At 39.0% G+C, this 13194-nt stretch overlaps 1 protein-coding gene across 3 annotated transcripts in view; it reads right to left on the reverse strand.

Annotated features, from left to right (window-relative positions):
• Positions 1-13194, reverse strand: part of helz (helicase with zinc finger) — a 68225-nt gene that overhangs the window by 21174 nt on the left and 33857 nt on the right. For all 3 annotated transcript variants that reach the window (XM_082184630.1, XM_082184629.1, XM_082184628.1), the window contains exons 17-21: positions 11962-12080; positions 10087-10232; positions 7305-7452; positions 6955-7138; positions 3385-3613 (exon numbers count right to left, since the gene is read on the reverse strand). In XM_082184630.1, the coding sequence (XP_082040756.1) occupies positions 3385-3613; positions 6955-7138; positions 7305-7452; positions 10087-10232; positions 11962-12080 (826 nt within the window). The remainder of the gene's footprint in view (positions 1-3384; positions 3614-6954; positions 7139-7304; positions 7453-10086; positions 10233-11961; positions 12081-13194) is intronic.

A 13194-nucleotide genomic window follows, 5' to 3' on the forward strand; every position in this document is an offset into this window, starting at 1 on the left:
TTCTCTTCCATTCATCGGCGCTGCGGCTCTGCATTTGGATGCCATTATGTGCGTCTTGTGTTTTTAAGGGCAAAACTGTTTGATCATCCATTATGCCTTTCACGCAGACGTCAAAAAATGTTGTCAAATTGAACACTTAGTGAAACGTCAGCGCTTCTCATGCGGACGGATGAAGACAACGGAGCGGCATTTAAAGATCATTTCCAATGAATTTACTCGTATTTCGCTGCTGATGTGTGAATGGTCTCTTACCGGTAAAAAGCTAGAATGCCATTGCTTGTGTGAACAGCATATGTGTGTATTTACCAGAAAAGAAAATCTGGCAATTTTATGCTAATTTAGCGGGATTGCTGTGTGAAAGGGGCTATTGTCTCCGAAAAGAAAGAACGGATTCTGCCTGAAACGAGTCATAAGCATTATTACTTCCTGCACAAACTGGGTCATCTGACAAATCAGAGCAGAGTAGACCAGTCACAACAGACTGGGTCATCTGACCAATCAGAGCAGAGTAGACCAATCACAACAGACTGGGTCATCTGACCAATCAGAGCAGAGTAGACCAATCACAACAGACTGGGTCATCTGACCAATCAGAGCAGAGTAGACCAATCACAACAGACTGGGTCATCTGACCAATCAGAGCAGAGTAGACCAATCACAACAGACTGGGTCATCTGACCAATCAGAGCAGAGTAGACCAATCACAACAGACTGGGCCATCTGAACAATCAGAGCAGAGTAGACCAATCACAACAGACTGGGTCATCTGACCAATCAGAGCAAAGTAGACCAATCACAACAAACTGAGTCATCTGACCAATCAGAGCAGAGTAGACCAATCACAACAGACTGGGTCATCTGACCAATCAGAGCAGAGTAGACCAATCACAACAGACTGGGTCATCTGACCAATCAGAGCAGACCAATCACAACAGACTGGGCCATCTGAACAATCAGAGCAGAGTAGACCAATCACAACAGACTGGGTCATCTGACCAATCAGAGCAAAGTAGACCAATCACAACAAACTGAGTCATCTGACCAATCAGAACAGAGTAGACCAATCACAACAGCCCGAGTCATCTGACCAATCAGAGTGGAGTAAACTCTCAGAAAAGAGGGGTTCAGAGAGACTGAATCCTTTATCGAACCGTTTCCGACACCATGAGAAAAGAGCTCATGCTGAAATGTATATTATGTAAAAACTAAAGCATTCTTTGACCTTGGATGGATGTAAACCTATTGTAGGAGACCTCCAAAACAACATTAGGAACTTTTAGTATAGCATAATAAGGGCACTTATTAAAAATAGCATGTGAAACAGTAGTTGATATGGTAGCATTGCTTCATTGCGGTCACATGACATCCTGTTGCATGTGTGACCTCACAGTGTTGTGTTTGAATTTTTCTGGAATTATGATTTATTACAAATGAATAGTGTAAATCAAATGAAAATTAAACAACCCTAGTTTTGATGCATTTATCTTAAATGTGTCAAATTCCATGACATTCCACGTTATACAGTAAACTCTGTTTTTATGGCTAGAGTCCGCGATTCTGTCAGCGCTTTCCGCATCACAGAAATCACAAGGCCCTACTCATACTTAGGATTGTTAGGGTTGGCCACCATACAAATGCGTTATTCACTACTGTAAAACGACGAGGCTAGCAGATCATTTCTGTGCACGCAGATTTAATTAATTGATAATCAAATTCGTTGTTGATTATTATTGATTAGTTGTTGTACACTCAAACAACAGTGCACTGAAGCTGGGACGGTAAACAAGTGCATTAGCTTCACACCTTCCTCCGAGCAGAACCCTGAAGAGAGGTGCCAAAAGATTTGATATCCCTTCTGTAGACGCTATGTCTGAAGCGTTCGTGCGTGAGGAGCGTATTAGTCCAAGCTGACAGCGGTGAAGTGCATGATGGGAAGGCAGAGAGACAGCTCTTCTTTTGGGGACTCTGACTACACAGGTACTCACCAAAACCAGACAGCAGTGAGCCACTGTCTGCCCCGCTTACAACATCCAGACAGGCTTACCCACACGAAACACAAAGCCCTACTCACATCACAAACTCCGAAAACATTCAGATGATTGTGCGATGACTCCCCAGACGTTAGAGGGTTGATTCTTTTACTATAGAAACAAACCCCATCGACCATTCACAAAGTGCGCTACTGGTCAGAAGTTTGGAATAATTACGATTATGAAGTCTCTTATCAAGACTGAATGTATACAATAATATTATGAAATATTATTATAATTTAAAATAGCTGTTTTCTATTTTAATATAGCTTAAAATGTAATTTATTCCTGTGATCAAAGCTGAATTTTCAGCATCATTACTCCAGTCTTCAGTGTCACATGATCCTTCAGAAATCCCTCTAATATGATGATCTTAACACTAAGTAATTCATACTTTAATGCAGAGAGGAGAGGATGCATTAAACGGATCAAAAGTGACAGCAGAGACATTTATAATGTTAAAAATGCTTAAATTTTAAATAAATGTCATTCTTTTGTACTTTCTAAACACCAAAGCATGAAACAAAATGATTTCCATAAAAATATTAAGCAGCACAAACTAAATCTCTTAGTTTTATAACAAGAACCATTATTAATAATTGAGTAAATCAGCATATTATAATGAGTTCTGAAAGATGAACACTGAAGACTGGAGTGATAATAATAAGCTTCTTTCAAAAACATAACAAAAAAATATTTTTTTCTAATTATTCCAAACTTTTAACCAGTAGTGTGAATGGAATAATTAAAGGGATACTTCACCGATTAGCATTAAGCTTTGTATCAGTAGAAACCCGGTAGTATTTTGGAATGACCGTGCTTCCCTCCCTCATGCCCCCCGAGACGACAGATTTCTGTATTGTGTGTCTGGAAAAAAACCTCAGATGACGCAAAAATCATAATTTTGTGTCATCGGAGGCTTTTTTGTCCAGAGGCGAGAGACTACAGCCAGTAGGAGGAGCTTTTTCCGCATGTCTTCAACCCGCCCATAGGGGGATCTCACAATAAAACGGAGTCTTTTCAGTTTCAAGTCAACTAGTAGCCTAGTTGTATAATTTCTTCCGATACTGCCCTCTGTAACCGGTAGGCGTGGCTTGGGAGTGTGGTCTCGTAGGGCAGCGAAGCAAGTGCATTCTGGGAGTTGTTGTCTTTCATCCACATGAGCCACAAATACATGTTCTGGCTTGTCTCAGTCTAGAAGGCACGACTTCTAAAATAATTTCACATTTCTACTACATAAATGACCCCATTTAAATACACATTCATCTTTCCAGCTGTGAAATATCCCTTTAAATAAACAGGCCTTAACTTCAACAAACTAAGTGGTTGAGCCATTTAAAAAGTGTCCGGTTACCTGCAGCGCCCCACTGAGCAGAGAGCGATGGGGTCTCCCACCACGGCCACCAGGGACTGCGCTCGAGTGATGGCGGTGTTCAGCAGCTTGTAGTTGGAGAGGAAGCCGTAGTCCAGGTCTTCAGTGGAGTCCTCCACCAGCTGCTCCTTCCTCTTGATGGCCGTCTGCTTGTGTTTGCAGGTGTGACGGGTGCGGACGGTGCTCAGGAACAGCACCCGGAACTGCTTACCTATGGACAGCAGGAGATACGTGTACTTTATGTGTTGCACACCGTGCTGACATAAGACAATCAATAAAAAGCTTTACTTCGATGAATCTACAGAAAAGGAGAGTTGTTGTTTCATTAACATTAGTTCAATACATTAGTTAACATTAGCGACAAACAATACTAGCATTAATTAGTCTAAATGTTACATTTTACATTTACTAAATATTTAAAGTCAAACGTTTTATCTGTCAACGTTAGTTAAGGCACTGTGAATTAACACGAACAAACAACGAACAATTGTATATTTATTAACTAACATTAACAAAAGTAAAAAAATGCTGTAAAATATATTACTGAGCTAGTTCTAATGCATTTAATGTTACTCACTATATGTAAGAATTACCATATATTAATAGTTTTTGATTGCCAGTGTGTGAACTGCTTGAAACGAAACTACCCCGACTTCCTAGGTTGTCTATGAAAACTTACAGACTGATTTGTTCAACTTTTTCAAGTATTCCAAACTTCTTTTTACTTCTGTAAGCGAAGAACGAAAGAAGAACTTCGCCGTGAGTGTAAAACCGGGACTTGAATCACGTTCATTCTCGTGCGTTACGTGTGCACGTTACGTGTGCACGTGCACGTAGTAATAATCTGCTGGCTGCAGTTCACTTAACGGCCACCGGTGTCGCTAATAACAAGAGTTTCTGAATTCTACATACTGCCCCTTTAACTAATGTTAAGAAATTAATAAGACCTTATTTTACATTTTTACCAAAATACATTACTTTTGGATATTAGAAATGGACTGTAAAATAAATTAATATTTAATAATAATAATAATAATATATAAACTACTAAGTTACCAATATTTCTGTCCTAAATTATTCACTTTCAAATACTTAATCTCAAGCTTTAAACATAAATCATCCTTGAGCTTTTATTTTGGCAGAATACTCCTCAAATGCTGCAAACTTCTGTCCACAAAAACGAAAATATCTGAATGTGTAAACCTGGAGCATATTGCGTTCTCAAATAGAGTTTGCTGTGAACCGAGCTTCTCCGAGCCACTGCAAACAGCAGGTTATGTCACAATTGTTGTGCAGTTTTACATGATTAATGATTAGCTTTTCATCAACTCACGAACCCCCTGCAGTCAGCGTTGCCAACTATTTTCAATGGAAAGTAGCTAAAGCCTGCGCAAAAAGTCACCATGTCGCTAGATGCGGCAACTGTCAGCAGTTTACATCCGTTTTCTCTCCCAATCCGTGCACTCATACTGTATTTTGATGTAACATACATCCAATTGTCCAATAAAGCTTTTCTCATTTCCATATTTTCTGTTAATAAAATGGAACGAGTATGATATAGTGACTGACTACATGTTAACCAGCAATTCAAAAAGTCGCTCGATTTGTTGCTAGTTGGTTTTTTGCTAGTCATGAACCCCCCATTTGGGAAACCCTGTTGTACACCAACGAACAACTTCACAGTAAGACTTGGAACGAAGGTGCTTTAAGAAAATGGGGTTAAATTTGATTTCATGTCGACCCTGGAAAACCATGAACATACAATGAATGTCACTATAATAACAGAAGATCTCACTATGAATTACGACAAAAGCAGAACTTACAGTGACTTCTCCTTTTTGGTGCCCAGCTCAGATTGGCAGCCAGGCAAAAACATGACTCGGGTAATGATCACTTTAGATGAATCTCTGTGCCAAACAAGCACAACCTGAGTGCAGGAATTTCTCCATCCATTAAAAAGGTGATTTCAATGCAACAGGCTGAACCAAACGCCATCAATTATGCACAAACCAATCTGGCTTTTCAAATGAAACCCGCGGGACACCAAACACACATTTGGCAGGCTAAATTGCTGTCTTGTAAACTCTCTCTCTCTGCCACCAATCTGGGCTGACACATGGGGTCTGGTTTAAAACCTAGTGATCTTCTTCCAGGGGGAGCATTTTAAAGCAGCACAGGCGCATTCACAACGCGAACGATGTTCCAATAGTTAGGTACCTTAATTATGCTGAAAATGCCTCACTTTGACAAAATTGTGAGGTCCCAAATGTTTCCCTCCCTGTGAAAGCAATCTTTTTCACTGGTCAGTGGAAACATAAATCCAAGACGGCTAACTATCAGGGCCAAATGATTCTCTCGATTAACTAAGCATAAACATCTGAGATATTGGCCTGCTGATTATTTATCAACATTTCCGTTAACTTGCATTGGCAACAAGCCTCCACGGTTGCCAGATGTCAAGAGTTTAAATCCCCCAATCATAGCTTTTCTCTTAAAGTCGTCATGAAATCAAAATTGATCCTATTTACTTTGTTAGCGCATATTACTAGCCTTGTGGTGAACAATTAATTCGTGCAAGTTAATACACAGAAAAAAAATTTGTTTGTTGTGGTAATCTTTAACCAAAATCTGAAAAGTTACTTCCGGTCTGGAATGGCGTTCCTTCTCTGATGACGTCAGTTTGACGGCTTGGGTTGAAAATGCTTTACCACTCCCCTCAAACCGTTAGTCCGAGATGAGCGCGAGATGGAGAGGAGGAGCGCTAAAATAAAACCTCGCCCTCTATTCAATATTCCGTTTCACTTGGAAATACGTCACAACACTGGAGAAAAGTCGTTTGCAACTTCCGGTTCACAGGGACTTTAAAATGGATACATTATCTTCCCAAAATGTATGTTGGAGTTGAAACAATCTCCACTGCAATATTCTGTCCTCATGAAAGTGTAATTCAGCCAGACTATGTTCCTTCACGAGGCCGCTTGTGCTTGTACTGCGACTAAATCTACGAGCAAACCTTCTTAGTGAGGAACTGTAATAAATCCAAACATGAATCTCGACTATATTATTTGCGATTGTGGTTGCTCAATAAATGCAACCTCTGTATGACAAGTCAATGTAATGATGTTTTGCCCTTCAACATAATGAAACTCTTCCTGGCCTTACAACTGCTTTTGTTTGAGGGTGAGCATCTATGTCATGGAAATGATTACAGGTCTACAAACCAGGCGTTTAAGGAAAGTGTTTTCTGTTGGAAAGATGAGCTCCATTTGGTGTGAACTTTGAGCTTTGTAACATTGCAGATCATTTACATGTGAAAACAGCTATATTATACACTAAAAGAAAGATTAAAAAAAACATAACAGGTGCCCTTTACCAATTCTCAATCCCCATCACCCTATAAACTACTAAATAACATGCAATAGCATGGAAAGTAGCTAGTTTTAGTCCCAAAATTTGCATGCTACCATGATTTTCTGCAAAAAACAAAATACTTTGGGCCATTTGTGCATATTAAAGTACACTTTAGAATTGGTATTAGCATTTTTCACTCACCCTGGACATTGAGCACTCTCTCCACGCTGACCTCTGGCATCCTCTTCTTGCGAAGTTCGGCTCTGATTCGGAAGACCTGGTCGGCGTAGGGCGAGACCACACCGATACTCCCCTCGTCCAGCTTCCCCCAGGCCACCGGCCACTTCTTCCTCATCTCCTCCACTCGCTCAACTATCTCAAACACCTGACAGAGCATTCCCAACGGATTCTCAATGATAACGGTCCAATACACCCATACATCTAGTCAATCTGATATTAGGCCTGTTCGCACCAAATCTAGTGCACTGAAAACTATATGTAACAGATGAAATGAGAAAACAACAACTTGTCAATGGTTGTGTTGGGGTTACCTCAGCGTTGTTGTAGTAAGCAGTGCTGTTCTTCTCTTGAACATCTTCTCCGCGGGCAGTGAAGAAGGTCAGAGGGTAGAAGTCCTTATGGGGCGGCTGCTTCCCGCTGGCCATCAGTTTGCCCTCGTAGAAGAGCTCAGACGTATAGCTGCAGTCAGCCAGAACACACAGTCAGCACTGACAACCTTAAAATAACCATTCAGCTCCACTATCAAGACCTCTAACTCCAAATATGAAGCTAAAACACTAGAAGATTTCAAATGCTGCCAAATGTATTTATCAGTGCAATGGGTTTATTAACACTTTTTGTTTATATTCCACAATTACACATTGGTTGAATTGGAAATTACGCACTCAAACGTTTACCAGTACAATATATGCAGATTATATGTAAAATGATTCGATAAAAAACAATGTGATGCAAATTTCAGCGTTGAAGACACTCATATCCGTTTTAATTAACAATTTGACGCCAAAGCTCTCCAATCAAGGACGTTTTAGTCATTATTTCTGACTCCTCAAAAGTGAAGAGCACTGGGAGGCATCGGAGAGAGGCACACAGAGAATGCCTGAACACATCCAAAACAGACTGGCACTTAAATTTACAAAGCCTCAGCGCTGGCGTCAAAATGGCTCCCGCCGCTCAGAGAGGTGTTCCATCTTTGGCGACCATCTTTGTTCTGTTTTGTCAGATTTCAATCTCAAAACACACAACGTGGAGTCCAAACAGGGAATTACAGCATATGTGTTACCACTGGCTTTGACTGTACCATCTGATACCCCTTTTCCACCAAGTCAGTTTGTGTGCTGGTTCAGAGCCAGAGCCTAGTTTCAAAATCAGTTCTTTGTCTTTCGACACCCAAAGCACCAGCTCTGAACCAGGAAAAGTGGTTCTTAAGTAGCACCAAAACATTGCTGGTCTAGAAGTAAGAACCGCTTGCGTCAGGGACTGGGTCACCGTGACCAACAAGATGAACAGAAACTTGTGACCGCCATTTTTTAAATAGCAGCTAATCGAGCTAATAACAGCTTGATTGTAATCTCAGTCTATGCAAGTTATGGCGAGCTGCACAAACGCGTTGGATTCGCCGTGTTTGGATGGCGATGTAGGTTCGCAAAGCCATGAGCATCAATAGTAACGCAACGACCGCCATTGTTGATGGAAGGCTTGTTCGAGATGCATCGGAGCGGCGTGGACCGATCGGAGCTGTGGGAGTGTTTGGAAGCCGAACCATCTCGAACAAGCCTGATGTGTTTGGCGCTGCCACGCTAGCGTTGCTGGGCAACATGAGACGTAAGTACAGTGACGTAAGATCTGGCTCTGTGGCGGCTCTCTGGCCTGTGGAAAGGCAAACCGGTTCTTAGAAAGCTCTTCAGTCGAACCAACTCCGAACTGGCAATAGCTCTGGCTCTGAACCAGCACCCGGTTCTTGCTGGTGGAAAAGGGGTATGAGTGTGCGTATGTGGTAATAGACTTCAGTTTACGCATGCAATACCTTGTCTGTCCGTAAGGAAAATCGTCTCATAATATATTCAAAACATGGATTGAAACTGATCCCACTGAGGATTATGTTTGGATATATTTACATAAAAGAATATAGCAGTCGGATTCAAAGTCTTGGGTCCACACTGAAAATCTGTAATTCAATATGTATCTTAAAAATGGATGAAGCTTGAGTGCTGCAGTCATAACAGAACACTTACATTCATTAAACACTTCACTCTTATTATGTTGATAATGTAATTTGGGATTAAAAAAAAAGAAAGAAAAAAAATCTAAAAATAGAAGCATTTTTACAAGTGGACTAGACTCCTGTATTTTAATATTCTGTTTTAAGGCATTTTAATTGCGTCACCACCCCCCCACCCCCCCAGATATTTTTCACTTTAATGAATTATTCTGTCATAAATGTCAAAAGTACTCATTTTCACAAGAGAAATTAAAATGGGAAATACTCCTTTAGATTTGGCATGTTTTTGATGTTTTATTATCATATCCAGCTTCTTCCAGCACGGACATTATTGAACCATTTTTGGGTTCATTTTAATGGGCATCCAATTTAAAAATCTACCAAAATACAGATTACAATAACATCACCAAGAAAATGTTAATTTAGCCTTAAATGTCCACTATGCTCAAACCTGTGAGACAGGGTTGAATACATTTAAAAGGGCAATCTAGAATTTCTGGTGTCATTTTGGTATTATCATGTTTGCTTTTAGATTTTTTTTTCTGCAATTTTATTCAGTGTTTGAGGATGACAAGAATTTGTCTTTGTTGACATCCGCTGAATCTGTCTAGATTCAACACGGTAACTTGAATGTACAAAAACACTTTAAATCAAATGTACGGCCTTGGACATCAACAACAAAAAATATGGGAAGCATTTTAAAAGTTGATGAGTCGATTTATTTTGCTCTCCCAACCATGCACGGCTATTTGGTTTGTTGTTTTTTTATTATCCGAATTTAGCATTTCTTTATACCTGCAGTGTGTGACCTTATGAGAATCGACATGTGCTTATGTCCTAGCAGTTTAGAACCTCTGATTCATGTCATACATATAATATATCTACATAGAAACCAACCTAAAAGTTAAAATGGAGAAAGATAGAAGCAGAAATGGAGAACAGACAGGAAAGAGAGACACAAAGATGTAACAGAGTGAGAGAGAATCGTGTGCGTAAATTATGTCGGGAACAACACAGCCCTGGTGTTTTGTGTGTTTGTTTGTATGTCTGTCTCTCCTCAGGAAGAGTGGTGTGAAAAAGTTCACACCTACTTGATGATTGCCTCATGGGAGCGGTAGTTTTCGCACAGCATGATCCTGCAGGGGTACTCGGAGGGGTAATGCTCGTACAGCCGGTCCAGAAGAGACACGTGCAGATTCCTCTCCCGCGCAAACTCGCTGTACACAAACGGACTGAGCTGCAAGGGGACAGGAGACCTCAGAGTCACAATTACATGTTACACACACACACGCGGCGGCCTTTGGATTCACAAACCTCAAGCCAGATGTAATGCGTCTTGACTTTCATTCCTGGATTAACTATTTCTTGAATCTAATCGATGAATGATGTATTGGCTAATATTTAGCATTTTGACATTTGATAAAAAGTTCTTGTGATCTTGATGTGTACAAACACAGAACAATGATGAGTGCGAGAGCAGTGTTATCTTAGTATCATTTATATACTATTTTAGTATTTATTAATGTTTTGAATTAACTTTTTACACTTTCAGTTTTTTGTTCTAATTATATTTTAAGTTTTAGTAATTTTATGTGCTTTAGGGCTAGAGTTGTAATTTTTATTAGTTTTTCTTGTTTTAAATACTGCAACATAGCTTTAATTTAGTTTTAGTTTTAGTACCTAAACTTGTTTTAGTTAAGTTACTTAAGGCAACATTTCTAATTTTCATTTTTAAGTATGTTTTACTTCAATATAAATATAAAAATGTAAATTACATATTTTATATATTTTTTTACTTACAGCTTTATTTCAATTACTGAAATGATTCTGAATAGCTTTAGCAAACAATAACAACACTGCTTCAGAACAACACTTGAGATATATATATATATATACACACACACACACACAGTACAGGCCAAAAGTTTGGAAACATTACTATTTTGAATGTTTTTGAATGTTTTATTGTGAAATATTATTACAACTTAAAATAATAGTTTTCTATTTGATTATACTTTAAAAAATAATTTATTCCTGTGATGCAAAGCTGAATTTTCAGGATCATTACTCCAGACTTCAGTGTCACATGTGACATCCAGTCTATCACATGATCCTTTAGAAATCATTCTAATATGATGATTTATTATGAGTGTTGGACACAGTTCTGCTGCCTAATATATTTGATGAATAAAAGGTTAAAAAGAACTGCATTTATTCAAAATAAAAAAATATTTTCTAATAATATAAATCTTCTTTACTATCACTTTTTATCAATTTAACACATCCTTGCTGAATAAAAGTATTGATTTATTTCAAAAAAGAAAGATTTTTTAAATTTTTTATATAGGTTTACATTAAGGAAAAAAATTGTAAAAAATAAACTTTTTCTGTTTTGTGTCCATCTATTCTGCAATCGGTCACTGTGTTTTCTAGATATCAGCAACCCTTCCTAGTCAACAACTTCTAAAGAAATGATTGTCCAATCCTAACTGATAGACTTGAGGCCCACCTCCACATGAGAGGAGGTACAGGTAGGGTGTGAGATGAATTTTTAATGCAGCGGGAAATGAGTGTATCTGATGAGGTTTCTATCTAAATGGCACTTAATTAGAAGCCCATTGGTTCCACTCGGTTCTTCACGCCGGAGTCAGATTTCATTGGTGATTTTAAATTTGAAATTTAATTGTAAGCTTGGAGAATTTGATGTTTCCCCCATTCATTGCGCTTGCATGACTGAATTAGCTGGCCAAAGATGGCCGCCGAGTGAGATTACTTGCCTTGAAGGGACTTTAGCTCAGAGTTAATTAGCAGAAATATTTTAATCTAGGCCAAGATTTTGTGTTGTAGTTAGTTTAGCTCAAGTTGTAGTTAACAAAAACATTCATCAAATCTTCACTTGTAAACAAACAAAAGGAACCAATGGGTCAAAATTGCCATTCTCCGTGCTGATGTCATAGCTCAGGTACCTGCATATGGTCTCCTGCCAGTACGACTCGGGTGCTATTAGCCGCCAACGCCAACGGCATGATGGTCTCGCACTCCATGGCCTGGGCTGCCTCATCCAACAGGATGTGTGTGAAGATCCCTTTGGAAACACGCATACATGGGAATGAAATATTAATTACATGGAGCTTCACAAGAGAAGGCATTAATAATACATAACACGCACACATCAGCAGCCATTAACACCAAAGAATCTAGCATCCAGCAGAGGCTGTGCACACGCCATCTCACAGGAACAGATGTATAGTCTTTAGTGTAGGTGTGTGTGTGTGTGTGTGTGTGTGTGTGTGTGTGTGTGTGTGTGTGTGTGTGTGTGTGTGTGTGTGTGTGTGTGTGTGTGTGTGTGTGTGTGTGTGATTGACGGATAACTCAGATCTGTCAAGGCTGATGTATCAAACCTTTATACTTTATTCCCTCTTATTTTCCATGGTACAAAATTAAGCAACTTCATGGCGATATTAATGCAACTTTTGGCCATAAAGACAAAGTCTCTAGTGTTCACCAAAGATGCATTTATTTGATAGAAAATACAGTAAAAACAGTAATATCGTGAGATATTATAACGATCGTCGTATTATTCGATCATCAACATTTTCGGTTATTTGTTTTTTTGTTGTTGAAAAACCTACTTTTGCGAACTAGTCCTAGGTTTTTGGCCCGATCGGAACCAAATCAGTGCAGCAAGATTCTCTTGAGACTGATTTTCATTAATTATCAAAAAAAAGTTTACATTTTGATTCACTGTCTCCAAGGGCTGACAAAACGTTCAAACTGGGAAGAGCCACTTTTACTAAAATGGCTGTAACTTGTGAATGGAATGAGAAATTTTAAAGGATAAAGGATAGTCTATCACACACGGCCATGACATTCATACCACATGGTAAACTCCTCGTTCTGAGCAACTTTGCCTCTAGGACTGCGGCTGTCAATCGTTAAATTCGTTAAATATGGGAGATTATTTAAAAAAACAACTTTGACAAACTAGTCCTAGGTTTTAGGTCCGGTGTAATTTCAACCTAGGGTCCTTTGCACCATGACCTCGAGCCAAACTTTTTTTCTTTTTTTTTGGATCAATTTTACATTTGATTGCTGAAGAAAACTATTCATTTCTTTCCAAAAAAATTTAATCTTACTGACCCCAAACTTTTGGATTGTAGTGTAAATATCAGCATTATATTTGCTCTATAGATATCAGT

Source organism: Leuciscus leuciscus (assembly GCF_965113295.1).
Source record: "Leuciscus leuciscus genome assembly, chromosome: 1".
Lineage (NCBI taxonomy): Eukaryota > Metazoa > Chordata > Actinopteri > Cypriniformes > Leuciscidae > Leuciscus > Leuciscus leuciscus.